This window comes from Primulina huaijiensis, chromosome 10 (assembly GCF_012295235.1).
Source record: "Primulina huaijiensis isolate GDHJ02 chromosome 10, ASM1229523v2, whole genome shotgun sequence".
In the NCBI taxonomy this organism is placed as follows: domain Eukaryota; kingdom Viridiplantae; phylum Streptophyta; class Magnoliopsida; order Lamiales; family Gesneriaceae; genus Primulina; species Primulina huaijiensis.
The window spans coordinates 17,762,694-17,778,416 of NC_133315.1; the positions used below are offsets into that span (position 1 = coordinate 17,762,694).

The window sequence follows — 15,723 nt, forward strand, 5'->3', positions numbered from 1 at the left end:
TATCACACAAGTTTTTACCTAATTTTGATATGCTGCACGCATCGTACACACCTATACTAGCATCGATGAGGTGAGTTTCACCTATTTGATGTAATGAAATATATCAAAATTATACATTCGATGGGTGGATGTCACTTCATCCGTGCTCACATAAATATACATAACAGATGTTTTGATATGTTCAACACATAAATAAATGTCTATAAAATTTTAAAAAAAAAACATGCAGCAAAATAATCAAATAGAAATAAAATCCAATATTTTCCGTTGTAAATTGAAAAATCTTGCATAAATATATTTGTGACATTAAAAAAAATACTATAAGATAAATTAAATATTAAATAAAAAGAGAAAGCGCCAAAAAAAATCATAAAAAAGAAACCGACGACTTTGGCTGTCGCGGCCTCTGTAGGTTCTTGGACCATATAAACCTCGTGAAGAAATGGGAAATCAACAGAAAAAAGATTAACGGGGTGAAAGTTGAGCAATCGTCGGGAAAATGATGAAAAAGCAATGTATTTTTGAAGTGGGAGTATGTAGTTTGTTGCATTGTGGGGGAGGAAACCATAGCTGAAGACGATGATACGTGAATATCAGATTTCGGTGAAAAACTGAAGATAGTGACTGTAATATTTTTGGTTTTGCCAATTAATTTGAGAAAGCAAATAGTATTTTTCAAGGATAAAAAATGTAAAATGAGGTTGGTGTAATAAGGTCGGATCAAAAAAGTTTGTATAAATTACCCAACTTTTATAAAATAGTGTATATATTATAAAACATACTGATACTGATTGAAAATTTATGGTCCGATTCCAGCAAGTGACACTAGTCCAGACACATGCTTCGAATTTGTCATGTGCATGAAATCACGAAGAAGAGTAGCTCATCCGACGCTCAAGTCAGAGACTGATAATATAATGGGAGAGTAGCTAAGGGTACTGCTGAAAAACATTATAGTGAATATGAATGAGTTGGACACTCAAGCCTGATATTTATAAGAGAATATATGGACATGTCATGGGCCTTCTTTCTTGACTAGGGATGGTGGGGCCCATGATCCGATGTGGGCTCAATTTGGATATGCTCATCGCTGGAGTATTACCTAACTCGGTATTATCTTTGTGATTGATCAACACACATTCAACTTACAATTCAAAACACCATACAATTAATCACACTATAAATTATGTCTATCAATTTTTTTTTATCATTTATATTACACAGTTACATTTTTCGATCATCTCACATAAATTAATTAACTAAAAATCTAAAAAATTAATTGTAATAATAGAATGGACAAAATGATGATGTCGTATAGACCGCACGAACGTAAAGCAAAAAGGTGGTTTGCAAGAACACATTTTATTACACAAGATACATTTAACTTTCTTTTTAAAAAAAAATCACACAAGATACATTTAACTTTCTTTTAAAAAAAAATCACTGATAATAAAATCAATATTTATTAATAGTTTTATTGTGAAACGGTCTCACAAATCTATATATGTTAAACATGTCGATTCGAATCACATCTACGATGAAAAGTAATATTTTTTACATATAAAATAATATTTTTCGTGTGTCGGGTTTAATAAGATAAAATCGACTTTTTGAGACCGTTTCATATGCGTTTTTGTTCTTGGTTCGGAAGATAAATATTTCATTATAATAAATGTAATCAAGCATTTTAATTTACTTCCCTACGGTAATTCACTTTTCTTAGTCTTGGATTTAGAATATATATTTTCTCAGGATTTAAAATAACATTAATTACTTAAAAAATAACATTAAATGATTCTTGTACTTGATTATATATTTATTGTACAAAAATTGTTTCATTAAAATTCTCATATTCATTCTTTTTGAACTATATTTTTACATACGGTATCGAATCTTATGAATGAATAGATCGAACTTAAATCGTCTCGATATTAGTTTAAACTCTATGTAAACAAAGAATCGATAATCTATCAATTTGTGAAGAAAAATCAATAATCACTATATGTAAACATTTCCTAAACTTTAAATTAGAATAAGAAAGCAAATTGAGTTTGATATTGTGGATTATATTATAATTAATATAATTTATATTTATTAAAAAACATTTAAAAAATTTAGTTTTAATTATTTAACATGTTACACTCGTTTGGATGTAAACGCCAAACACAAACAAAAGATCAAATCTTACTGCATTGATTGATATTTTAATATAATATATAATATATAAATATAATATATAATAATAATTTTTCGAAATTAATTATAATAACAATTATTATTATTATTGAAAAAGGGTAGAATACTAATGCCTATAAATGGCAGCTTATTGGGTTAAAAGCTACTCAAATACTTTCGTCTTCCTCTCCAATCCGCCTGCTTGATGTAGTAAAACTCTTGGAGAAAGCAGGAGAAAACCCTTTTCAAAGCTTCAAAAGCAATATATTTTCATCGGAGAAAAAAAAAATTGACAAGAAACCATGTTTGGTTTGGAATTCGTTTTGTTTCTTGTAAGCATCGCTTTGGTTATCTTCAATTTCCGTAGAAGACGACGAAAACCTTTCAATCTTCCACCAGGTAGCATGGGTTGGCCTTTTCTTGGTGAAACAATCGCCTATTTGAAGCCATATTCGGCTACCACGGTTGGGAAATTCATGGAGGAACATATTTCAAGGTGATTCTTGGTTAAATTTTCTGTTAATAGACGAAACCCACAAGTTAAACAGCCAAAAAAGTTTGATTTTTCGGGTTTGATGATGATTCCTGTTTCATGCAGATACGGGAAAATCTACAAATCCCATCTATTTGGCGAGCCTACAGTTGTGTCAGCCGATGCTGGACTGAACAGATTCATTCTGCAGAACGAAGGTAAACTGTTTGAATGTAGTTACCCGAGAAGTATCGGCGGGATTCTCGGGAAATGGTCGATGTTGGTTTTGGTGGGAGAAATGCATAGGGATATGAGGATCATCTCTCTGAATTTCTTGAGCAATGCGAGGCTGAAAACCCATCTCTTACGCGAAGTCGAAAAGCACACCCTGTTGGTTCTCGATTCTTGGAAGGACGACTCTGTAATCTGCGCCCAAGATCAAGCCAAGAAGGTAGAATAAATCGAATATCAAGAATTTAGTCGCTCGCTAATCTTGCTTTAAAGATCGATGCTTTTGTTTTCGCAGTTCACATTCAATCTAATGGCAGAGCATATAATGAGCTTGCAGCCTGGAAAAACAGAGACCGAACAGCTCAAGAAAGAGTACATCACATTCATGAAAGGTGTGGTTTCTGCTCCTCTCAATTTCCCCGGGACTGCTTACAGACAAGCATTACAGGTACCAAAAAATATACATATTCAAAACAATTCCGAAACCATATATATAACTCCGGCTTTGCTTAAAGTTCATGTCTTTCCGGATACATACACAGTCTCGATCGACGATTCTTAAGTTCATCGAAGAGAAAATGGAGGAGAGGATGGAGAAAAAGATCGAGGAAGAGAATGATTTGCTCGGGTGGGTGCTGAGAAATTCAAATCTTTCGAAAGAACAGATTCTTGATCTTGTGTTGAGCTTGCTGTTTGCAGGACACGAGACTTCGTCGGTTGCGATAGCTTTGGCAATCTACTTCCTGCAGAGTTGTCCCACTGCGGTTCAGCGATTAAGAGTAAAGCATCAATCGTCATTAGTTTATTTTTCTCTTTAATTATGAACATGGTTTTATAATATATTCTAGATCAGCAGTCTTCTTTCCAAATAAAATTTTAAAATTTATTTATTTTTTCTCCATATTTTTTGGCCCTTTTAATTACCCTACAAAATATAAGATATCAAGTGTAAGACATGTCACGAATTTATATCTCGAAACATTAGTTCGTGAAAGGTTAAATAGATGAATTTTCCGGGCAAACATTTTTTGGAACTTATTTTAAAAAAGGCAAAAACTTGTGTGAGACGGTCTCACATGTCGTATTTTGTGAGACAGATATCTTATTTGGGTCATCCATAAAAAAATATTATTTTTTATGTTAAGAGTATTATTTTTTTATTGTGAATATCGGTAGGGTTGACCCGTCTCACAGATAAAGATTCGTAAGTCTGTCTCACAAGAAACCTACTCTTTAAAAAATATTATCTATATTATAATTTTTTATTTAGGAAGATACATATTTTTTTTATCATAGATACCATATTACGGATTAATATACAATATGATGAGATATTTTTATATTGAATTAAAAAAAAATTCTTGATATATAAAATGTAATGGAAAATGTATCCAGAACATAGCCATCACACTTACTTCCCTCGTCTCGATACAAAATTAATTAAATATATATTTTATCATAAGAACGACACAATTTGATGACTTTTCAAGTATTTAATATTTTCATCAGGAAGAACACTTGGAAATTGCTGGAGAAAAAGAGGAGACTCAACTTACTTGGGACGATTACAAGAAAATGACCTTCACGCAATGCGTAAGTTTACTTAGCTTACCTGTATTCATCGACAGAATTATATGCTTACGTTCAAACGAAAGAGATACGATGTGTGCTTAAATATTTCAGGTGATAAGTGAAACATTAAGGCTTGGAAATGTTGTAAGATTCTTGCATAGAAAATCCCTGAAAGACGTTTGCTATGAAGGTGAGAGTATTATTTCTCGTCGTGTATAAATTTAAAAAAAAAAACCCATTTTTTTAAAAAAGAAAATTATTGTCTTTGACTTTTTATATTTAATAAATAAATTTATAACATTTTTTAACAAAACAAAAATTGGTGATATTTGAAAAGGTTATGACATTCCATGTGGGTGGAAGGTATTGCCTGTGATTGCTGCTGTGCATTTAGATCCCTCACTTTTTGACCAACCCTCGGACTTCAATCCATGGAGATGGCAGGTTTGTTATTCAAAAAAAAAAAAAAAATCTAAATTTTATGATATATATATATGTGTTGGATAATATAGATTTTAATTTAAATAATTAGAAACTATATAATAAATTAATTTAGTGAAAATATATCACCATGTTTGAAACATGATAAAAACTTGTGTGAGACGGTCTCACGGGTCGTATTTTGTGAGACAGATATCTTATTTGGTTCATCCATGAAAAAATATTACTTTTTATTTTAAGAATATTATTTTTTATTTCGAATATCGGTAGGGTTGACCCGTCTCACAGATAAAGATTCGTGAGACTATCTCACAAAAAAACTATTCTTGAAATATATGGAATATAGGAGAGCTCAAAAAATAGCATGTGAATTCTATTCTTGGACTATGTCTATTCATGATATACATGTGCATTGTCACGTAGGAGAGGATAGATCTCACATTTTATCTCATCTCTATATTAAGAAAATATATTATATATGCAAATAATTTTATGTAATTTAAAATAATATTATAAATTTTTTGTCGTGGTATAATTATTTATAAAACAAATGAAATTTATTAGCTAGTATTTTTTAGATTTGTACTTAAATATTATAGACAAATATGGGAAATAAGATACAACGTAGAATTTGGAATAAAAGTATGTGGTGCCAATGAAAATAATTGAGATTGAGTGATTGACCAACATTACGTGAATGGTTAATATCTTCTTCTTCTTTCTTTTTCCCCCCTTGTTATATTTTTGTGGATAAATAAATGGATAAGGGATTCACCAAAGCCCTTGGTTTGAGATAGCTTCTCCTAAGGCGGGTGTGTGTTCTTATTGTATTATGTGAATATCGATGAGGTGACACTTATCTATTAGATGTAATAAAACATATCAAAATTGTACATCTAATAAGCGATTGTCTCCCTTTCGATGCTCACATACATGTGCACGATAGATATGTAACATATCAAAATTCTCACTTTTTATATATATTTTTGCTATTGTAAACATAAATTATTAAAAAAAATTAACTCTATATAATACCGGGAATGCGATTATTATTTTGATACTTAAATAAATAGAATTTCGAACTCGACATCTATTTGTTTTATTGAGCCGTTGGGCTCGAAATATATTTATTTAACAAATAATAATAATAATATCCAAATGGAATACCTTGAAGATTAGGGTCCCACCTAATGAACCGTCATGATCAATATGGATGTTGCAAAAACGCGTACGGAGCCAGAGGCCCACCGTAAAACAGTGGGTGCGAACATAGACAATCATTGCCTTCCACACGTGCGTGTGGGGCGGGGGGAGTGGAAGACCGATAATTAAAGTCCCCATGTGGATTGTGGGGTTGCACGTGCGCTTGCACGATTGCTTTTCCCTGTTGATTGAGCCCTCTTCTTGCTGGTCCAACTCTAACCCATTTTTATTTCTATTTTTTTTTAAAAAAAAACATTTTCTAATATATTACTCCTATTTGATAAAATTACCAAATAAGTGCATCATTTATCACTCACTTGGTTATTATTTATTGATACGTGCATTAGTTTCAAATTTCACTGGTTACTTCGATTCTATCTTTAACGTGAAAAAATACATGCAACTCTTTTACCACCATTAGATGAACCGAGTCCTAACTGTTTTACCGATTTCACAAAAATCACAAGGCTCCACTTTTTCCTCGAATGAATGCGAAAGTCGCCATCTTCATTTAATTATACGGATCTATTGGTGTCTCGGTTGTCTTAAACCAGCAAGACAATATAACTATCGACATAATATAGCCGAACAGAAACCACATAATATTCTTATTTATTTATTATTGTGTCACAGAGTAACACTACTAAGGGAGGATCATCGAATTCAAGCACCACAAACAATCTCTCATTCATGCCATTTGGTGGAGGACCACGCCTGTGCGCAGGCTCCGAACTGGCCAAATTACAAATGGCCTTATTCATCCACCATTTAGTCCTCAGATTTCGGTGGATCTTAGCCGAGCCGGATCACGCCGTCGCTTTCCCATTCGTTGATTTCCCCGGAGGCCTGCCTATAAGGGTCCGACACCTCGCTTTCGCCGCGGAAAGGGAAAGATCAAGGGAATAATAGAATGAATGCATTGAGTGGGGGTGGATGGATGTTGGAAGGGAATAAAATGAGGATTCTGTATGCCGAAAGTGAGGTTTCTATTGGATTTTCAAACGGTTCTTTTGGCTTCACTTTTTAGGTTCACATGAAGAATTTATTATGGAAGGAAACATGTAAAGATCCATTGATGTGTGTATACTATATATTAGGACCACATATGTATGTGCCAACCATCATCAAATTTAATTAGCCATCTTTATTTCTTTTTTCTCCTACTTTGTACATTGCATTAATTAATTTTATGAATGGAGTTTGTATTTTTAAATTTAATGAGTGGAGTTGTAGATGTTAAGTAATCATTACTACACCGTGTAACATTGTTGTCTATTCATCCTAATGTTGAATATATATATTCAACATTAGGATGAATAGNAGCGCTTGTCGTTTTACCAAAAGTTATAGCTGATGGTAATGGTGCAACTCAAATCTTTTAAACCGCACAGCAGCTCAAGCGATTGACTCATGTTTTATAAAATGATTAGAGTCATCATATATATTTCATTATCTCGTCTTACCAGCTGAACCAAAAAGACTATCAATTTCCGGTCTTGACGCCACACATTTATTACAAAATTAGAGATGTGAAATTTCAACAAAAAATAAATGTCAAGATGAATTTTTTTTTAAAAAAAAATGGAACTTATTAGGTGTAGTGAACAAAAAATTTATGAAATCTCTTTGGTGTAGTAGAATGGCAACAATTCATTTCTTATCTCCTAGAGTTAATTTTTAGGCCCACCCAAACAATTCCTCTCGTCCACTAAGGCCATAGCAATAATGTCAATTCTAATATGTGGTAATGTGTTGTGCTATTAATTATTGGATTTGTGTCACTTTTAACCCCCTCGAGTAATTATTGTGCATAATAATTATTCTTCCACATAATTTGTGTGTTGTCTTTTATTTCCCATATTTTTTATTATATAACAATGAACGATGTACACGTAATACATGTACAAAATAATGACGGTTACGTATATCAATCATGATTATGGTCATTAATAAATCGAATTGATTCGTAAAATTTTGTTATAGTTTTAAATTATTATATGGATAAAGATACTGCATTTATATTAAACATGTGATTTGTAGATATAATATGTGAATTTTTGAATTTTTAAAGTGGTTAGGTACCTAAATGAATATGATATTTTTGTAAAAACTAATTGATGTTGTAAAGTGGGACTTATAAGAGTCTCAACTTTTATATATAATAAATATAGATATGATGTCATAAAGGTTTTTTCACCTTTATTTATTTATTATTATTTGTGAATCACAAAAAAATAAATATAATATAAATCAAATTAATCATAAAAAATTATATGAAAACAACGAGAGTAGGTTTCTTGTGAGACGGTCTCATGAATCTTTATATGTGAGACGAGTCAATCCTAACGATATTCACAATAAAAAGTAATATTTTTAGCATAAAAAATAATAATTTTTCATGGAAGATCCAAATAAGATACTCATCTCACAAAATACAACCCGTGAGACCGTCTCACACAAGTTTTTGCCAAACCACGAATGTGGCAGTACACTATTAGAAATTAAACTGAAATGTCGCGTCCGCAGGAATTTGAGATAATTTGAAAAGGGATATTGATCAGATATTTACTATGCGAATTGTGACATGTTTTTGGTCAAGTTTAAGCGATTTTTATGGAAAAATGTTAGAGATTGTATTGAAATTTAAGAGTTTTGAAAATTATTTATTCTCGGATTTGTTGATAATTAATTAAAATAATTGTTTAAGCAGGACAATTTTTTCTCTATTTTTATTTTTAATTTTATTTTTTAAATCGAATATGTGTTTGCTCACAATTGGAGATCATCCTCCACGTCATCCATATAAATTAAAAGTTAATTTTTCATTAAATATCTTTTATTTTTTTAAGATACAAATATAATTCGGGTTGTAATTTATGAATATGTTTCTTGTGAGACGTTCTTTAAATTTTTATTTGTGAGACAGTCAACCATACCAATTATTTACAAAAAAATAAAATAAAATATTTTTGATATAAAAAATAATATTTTTTTACGAAAGATTCAAATAGAATAATCGTCTCACAAAATTAACTAATAAAATTGTCTAACAATAATTTTTGTGATAGTTTATATCATACATTATTCAAAGAATTAGACCTTTTTACCCCTAAATTTGAATCTCATTGGGCATGGCGGCGACTAAGCCCATTCTAATAGTGGCCACTACTTGGCCACATGAATGATCTCTATAGCCCAACACGTGTCAGGCTCATAAAAAAGTTGGGCTGAATGGGGTCAAAAACAGTGAAATCGAGTGGGAAAAAATAGAAAAACAAATTTCGACTACAAAATCAATTAAAATTAATCATATATTAAAAAATTATGTCACCATTAAAATTTTATTATTTTCTCATAATTCTAACCCGAAAATCCAGTTTATCAAATTAGAAATATTTTTCGTAAATGTATTTAATTTATTTAATGAATAAATTATTAATTACATTCCAGTTTTTAAAAAGGTAAATCTAATTATTTGATGGAAGTTCTCCCCTTATTAATATCAAATATAATAGATTGAATTTCTAGTTTCAAAAATTAAATTTATTAAAACTTAAGAATTGATTTAATCTAGGTTCAATTTTAATAAAATTGGATTAAGTAATTACCGTATTTTTATAAACTCCTACTTTTTACCAAACCAAATTAGTAAAATTCGACAAATTGTATTTTTTTTAATGATAAAAATTTATTTTCATTTATAATACAAAATTTTTTTTAATACAAATAACCCCTTTTTTCCCATTCCTTAATTAATATTCGAGAAAAATTCAATTTTAATATTGCAAGTTAGTCTCTCTTTGGTTTTAGTCCGAAAATTTGTGAATATTTGATTTTTATTTTTGTGTATAATAAATGAAATCAAAAACTTATTTGAAATGATCTCACGTGTCGTATTTGTGAGACAAATTTCTTATTTAGGTAATCCATAAAAAAATATTACTTTTTATGTTAAAAATATTATTTTTTTATTGTGAATATCAGTAGAGTTGACTCGTTTCACAGATAAAGATTCGTGAAGCCGTATCACAAGAGACCTACTCATGACTAATATGAATTTATTGTTGTTATATAATTTTTTTTAAAAAAAGTTAGCGGTTTCGGGGAAAAAAAACTAAATAACGTTCCAAGTAAACAAGCAGCTCAAACTACTAATCGAACTTTTGCCTTGATTTTTTGTTCGTTCTCCTCTCTTTTTGTGACAGTCAAAACAGACGATAAATCTCGATCACGAATTTTGTTGGAACACTCAAACCTTTTAATCTCACTGATTGATAAAGTAAATAGATTCATACAGCTACCGGAATTGAAAGGCGATGTGGCGGTGCGTGTCGCGTGGCCTCCGCATTCCCTCTCAGGGATCCACCTCTGCCTCGGCGGCCTCAATCCGCCGTCTCTTTTCCACGCAGCCGGTACGTTTTCTTATCGCCTTTCTCTAATTTGATTGCTTGTTCTATCCATTTTGGCTTGATGTCCTCACTTTGGACTGGTGGTAGAATAAGCTTTGAGAAAGCATAGCGCGAGTCGATGTGAGCGGGGGTGTAATTGCTATAGTTGTTTATTGTTCAGTTCGAATCCGATTGATTTTTGTGAGGTATTCAATTGTTCCTGGTTGTTTTAGAACATTTAATATTGATGCTTATTTGTCGTGAAGAAAAGTTGATTTTTGCAATTTGTGAGTTCGAGATGGAGCTTAATCTTTTATTTTAGGTGAATTAGAGATTCAGTTAATCGGGGTGGTTGGATTGGTGTTATAGATCTTATTTTTGTCGTGTTATTTTAATTGAGTTCTTAGGTTAGGTTATTTCTTAAACAGAATAACGGACGGCCATCCTATACAGTGGTGGATCACACCTATGATGCGGTGGTGGTGGGTGCAGGAGGTGCGGGGCTCAGGGCAGCAATAGGGTTGTCTGAGCATGGATTCAATACAGCTTGCATCACCAAGCTTTTCCCTACTCGTTCCCACACAGTTGCAGCTCAGGTACTATATTTTGGATCGATTTAATATTCGACTGATTGCATGCACATTGAAGCCAATCTTACTTTCCCAGCCTAACAGTATATTCTTTCCAATCTTTCTCTTAGTTTTTGACGATGTCTTTTATTTATGTTTGTTATAGAGTGATTGGAACGAGAAGTTGACTGTTTAATGTCGTTAGTTTGAGATCTAGTGATGTTATTGTTTTTTTTTGTTCTGACCTGCATGTTGGTTTGTAAATTATTAAATTGTTTACTTTGCTTCTAAGAAGCGTTCTCATTCACAATATGATTTCTTTGACAGTGTTGTGCTACCGTGCAGACAAAATTTCTGCTCCTCCTGTCAATGATGAACTTTTATGCTCTTTCATCTTCTGTGATTCTGGTATACGTCTCTTTGTGTTTTGTGTAGGGCGGTATAAACGCTGCTCTGGGAAATATGACTGAGGATGATTGGAGGTGGCACATGTATGATACAGTAAAGGGAAGCGATTGGCTGGGTACGGTTTCTTCACATTAGGTCACATAACTTATTCTTCCTCTCGCTGTCCTCTGGAACACGTTTTGATTTCTGTGTCATTGTTTATGAGAAGAGTGTAGAAACAATTTTTTTGTTTTTCCACTGTGATATATAACCGTACTTGAAACCATTCTAGAGTGGAATAAGTTCAAAGGAAAAGGAAAAGGAAAAAGAAAAGGAAAAGGCAGGGATTTTGTTAGGAAGAAAGTCTGATAGATGATAATAATCTTGTCCTGCATTAAATGTTTAATTTTTGTTTGAAAGGATCCGAAATTTCAAGAGGTGCAAGATGAAAAATAATAATTTCGATGTCTTTTTAATATGCATGGACATTTGGTTTGACATGAACCCAGGACCCATTGCGGTATTTATCTTTACACAAATTTCTATTATGTTTCTCTAGGCGATCAGGATGCTATTCAGTACATGTGTAGGGAAGCACCAAAAGCAGTTATAGAGCTTGAGAACTATGGCTTACCTTTCTCCCGGACCGAGGATGGTAAAATTTATCAGCGGGCATTTGGTGGTCAAAGCTTGGATTTTGGGAAAGGTACGATTGAAAACTACAGCTGAAACAAATTATAGGATTTTATTTTCTTCCAGTAACGCAATCTCTATTTTATTTAGGTGGACAAGCATATCGTTGTGCATGTGCTGCTGATCGAACCGGTCATGCTTTGCTGCATACGCTATATGGCCAGGCTATGAAGCATAATACCCAATTTTTTGTGGAGTATTTTGCCCTTGATTTACTCATGAGGAAAGATGGTAGGTTTCCCAGTTTTCCTTCTACATATTTCTCTAGACCATTAATTTTATTATGTGCGTCTCCTTCTTTCATACCTATCCTCATGCCACTTGTTCCGTGTCTTTTATATTTTCTATGCATTGAATTCTTCCAAGTTTCTTTTTACTTAATTTAATACAAAAAACATGATCTTATTCCCTCTGAATTTCTTCTAATCCTATTTGAACATATCAAAATGAACACACTCACTTCTTTATTTATCAATGTGTTCGAAACTTTATGTCTTTCAGGTAGCTGCCATGGTGTTATTGCCTTAAATATGGAGGATGGGACCTTACACCGGTTCCGTGCTGCCTCCACAATCCTTGCTACTGGGGTACTTCTTTCTGGAAGCATATTCGAAATCATTGTGATACATAATAAATCCTTTTTATAATATTTATTACAGCACCCAAGAAATATTTTTGTTGTATTCCTTTTAGGGTTATGGCAGAGCATACTTCTCAGCAACTTCTGCTCACACTTGCACTGGAGATGGCAATGCTATGGTTTCACGTGCGGGATTGCCTCTTGAGGTCTGAATAAATGTTTGTTATGGATGCCATCTTTGTGTGAAGGATAATGAAATGGAGCTTCATGTGAAAAAAATAATCTTTTCTCTAACTACTATTGTTTTGGCTTTTCGCTTGCAGGATCTTGAGTTTGTTCAGTTTCACCCTACTGGTATATATGGTGCTGGGTGCCTGATCACCGAAGGTTCATATGTTGTTATTTTTATATGACATATAATCCTTCCATTGCGTCAAGCACCGATTATTTCTGTCCTCACATTTCAAATCTGTTCATGTACCTTGTCCATTCGATGGTCAGGGTCCCGAGGTGAAGGTGGTATACTTAGGAATAGTGAAGGTGAGAGATTCATGGAACGTTATGCACCAACAGCCAAGGATCTTGCATCTAGAGATGTTGTATCAAGATCTATGACTATGGAGATCAGAGAAGGGCGTGGTGTTGGTATGTTATTGTTATTGTGCAGAAAATCTGGTTAAATGCTTTTAAAATACACCAGGATAACTTCATTTCTACATAAGACTACATTCTCAAATGGTTTGCTTCAAGTCTTTTAATGATAGCTAGAAGTAAATTTTTTTATTTTTAACCTAGAGGAAGCAATTTCCATTATTCTGAAATTGTGCAATGAATGTTGTATACTAGACAAGCAAGAAAAGTTGATCTTGTGCTTTTTATCAATTGAAAGCCCTAGGTTTAATTCCCTGTTGAAGTCTATCAACCTTACTAGTGTATGTGATTCCATGTCATATAACAATTTATAGATCCTTTTCTGGTTTGAGTGCTGTTGCTGCCTACCTCTGATCCCATGGTTGCTGATTAAACAAAATTGTTTCAGTTTAAATTGTCATTATGTGGGTTGGTGGAACAGCAGCAGAAGAAAAGGAAAATTTGGCCGAGGAAAATGATTTGATACTCCTTGAATTCCATGTACCTCCATTATATGTCTGATACATTATACCTTGCATCTAAACAGGACCCTTGAAAGATCACATCTACCTTCACTTGAACCACTTGCCCCCTGAGGTCCTCAAGGAGAGACTTCCGGGTATTTCCGAAACTGCTGCTATATTTGCTGGCGTTGACGTTACGAAGGAGCCGATTCCTGTTTTACCCACTGTCCACTATAATATGGGGGGAATCCCAACGAATCACCATGGAGAGGTACAATTGAAGCACATTGAATAACTCATCAACTATATGGAAATTTTTCTAAATTTTGTGGTGTTGTACAGGTTGTTACCATCAAAGATGGTGATCCCGATGCCGTGGTTCCTGGACTATTTGCTGCTGGGGAAGCTGCCTGTGCATCAGTGCATGGGGCCAATCGACTTGGAGCAAATTCACTCCTGGACATTGTGGTCTTTGGACGGGCGTGTGCAAACAGGGTTGCAGAAATCCACAGGCCAGGTGCCCAGACTTTCATTGATCTATTGGTCGATAAGTTGTGCTTCATGACTATGATATTGAGATACATTTACTTGCGATGTTGTAGGAGAGAAACAAAACCCTCTAGAAAACGATGCAGGACAGAAGACAATTGCATGGCTCGACAAGCTTAGAAATTCAAATGGCTCCATCCCTACCTCAAAAATCCGGCTGAACATGCAGCGGATAATGCAAAACAATGCTGCTGTGTTTCGGACTCAGGAAACACTGGAGGAAGGTATGCAAGATCTTCAACAGTTCCATTCGCATGCAAGTCCAAATGGCAAAGAACATTGAACTCCTCATTCTTGTTGCTTAAATTTTTGTCTGTTCCAGGTTGTCAGTTGATCGATAAGGCATGGGAGAGTTTTGATGATGTGAAATTGAAGGACAGAAGCTTGATTTGGTACATTAATTTTTGGGAATATGCCTATATTGAATGTTTTAACTGAATACTGGTGTTTTAATGTTTTACATTTCTTGTTTGGTTAAACCTTTGTAGGAACTCCGACTTAGTAGAGACAATTGAGTTGGAAAACCTTTTAATCAATGCATGCATCACCATGCACTCTGCTGAAGCCAGGAAAGAAAGTAGAGGAGCTCATGCACGTGAGGATTTTACGGTTAGTTCTAATCTAAACCTTTTGCTGTATGTATCTTTCCCTTTTCTTCATCATTTTAGAATACTGAATCTTGTATGCCAATTTGCAGACAAGAGATGATGAGAACTGGATGAAACATACATTAGGGTGAGGTTTTTTTTCTCTTAATGTCGCTTGCTTCTGCACTTCTTTTTAGGTTATCTGACTGCAGAGTCCACATTTTTTTTGTTTCTTGATGAACTATATAAGCCGTGATCGTGACACGAAAAAAATTCTGGGGGAGGGGCAGAAACTTATGTCATTTGAAAATCACAGTAATAAAATTAGAAGAATTTCATTTTAGAAGGATTCTCCTCTTCCACCCCCTCATCTCCAGATGCTTTATGATATGCTATATAGCCTACAAGTTGATTTGTTTCCGTTCTCGTTAACAAAGCTTGTTCTCTGGTTTGCAGATACTGGGAAAATGAGAAAGTTCGACTGGACTACAGGCCAGTTCACATGAACACACTGGACGATGAAATCGAAACATTCCCACCAAAAGCTCGAGTGTACTGATAATCCATTTGCTATCGAGCGCAGCGGAGATTTTGTTACTAACGACCGAGTTTGCGCAATAATGTAATTTAATAAATTAATAAAGGACGAAATCATGGTATTTGTTTTCACTCGTGCTGATCAGCTGCAGCATGAAGTGAGCCTCAATCTCAAAGCTAAGTGTGGTTTCGTGCGTTTTCTCTATTTTTTGTCCCTTTTAACTTGACATGCAGACGAATAATGA

At 33.5% G+C, this 15,723-nt stretch overlaps 2 protein-coding genes and 1 long non-coding RNA gene across 3 annotated transcripts; 2 read left to right on the top strand and 1 right to left on the bottom strand.

The window, feature by feature from the left end:
• The first annotated feature begins 2,333 nt into the window (after positions 1 to 2,333).
• Positions 2,334 to 7,367, top strand: LOC140985490 (cholesterol 22-monohydroxylase CYP90B51-like). Its single transcript, XM_073453312.1, has 8 exons — positions 2,334 to 2,671; positions 2,774 to 3,098; positions 3,174 to 3,326; positions 3,421 to 3,657; positions 4,388 to 4,471; positions 4,562 to 4,640; positions 4,788 to 4,894; positions 6,728 to 7,367. Exons 1-8 carry the CDS (start codon positions 2,478 to 2,480, stop codon positions 6,998 to 7,000), a joined length of 1,452 nt encoding a protein of 483 aa, XP_073309413.1. The 5' UTR covers positions 2,334 to 2,477; the 3' UTR covers positions 7,001 to 7,367.
• Positions 5,426 to 6,721, bottom strand: LOC140985491 (uncharacterized). The gene is made up of 2 exons (XR_012176782.1): positions 6,492 to 6,721; positions 5,426 to 6,460 (listed from the first exon to the last, which is right to left on the bottom strand). It is a non-coding gene; the product is annotated as an uncharacterized lncRNA (long non-coding RNA).
• Positions 7,368 to 10,237: 2,870 nt separating the features above from the next.
• Positions 10,238 to 15,680, top strand: LOC140986502 (succinate dehydrogenase [ubiquinone] flavoprotein subunit 1, mitochondrial-like). Its single transcript, XM_073454776.1, has 16 exons — positions 10,238 to 10,506; positions 10,911 to 11,078; positions 11,487 to 11,574; positions 11,998 to 12,144; positions 12,222 to 12,362; positions 12,633 to 12,718; positions 12,825 to 12,917; positions 13,035 to 13,098; positions 13,213 to 13,356; positions 13,889 to 14,076; positions 14,148 to 14,322; positions 14,408 to 14,578; positions 14,677 to 14,746; positions 14,843 to 14,963; positions 15,052 to 15,089; positions 15,398 to 15,680. The coding sequence occupies exons 1-16, from the start codon at positions 10,411 to 10,413 to the stop codon at positions 15,498 to 15,500; spliced, it is 1,893 nt and encodes a 630-aa protein (XP_073310877.1). The 5' UTR covers positions 10,238 to 10,410; the 3' UTR covers positions 15,501 to 15,680.
• The last annotated feature ends 43 nt before the right edge of the window (positions 15,681 to 15,723 follow it).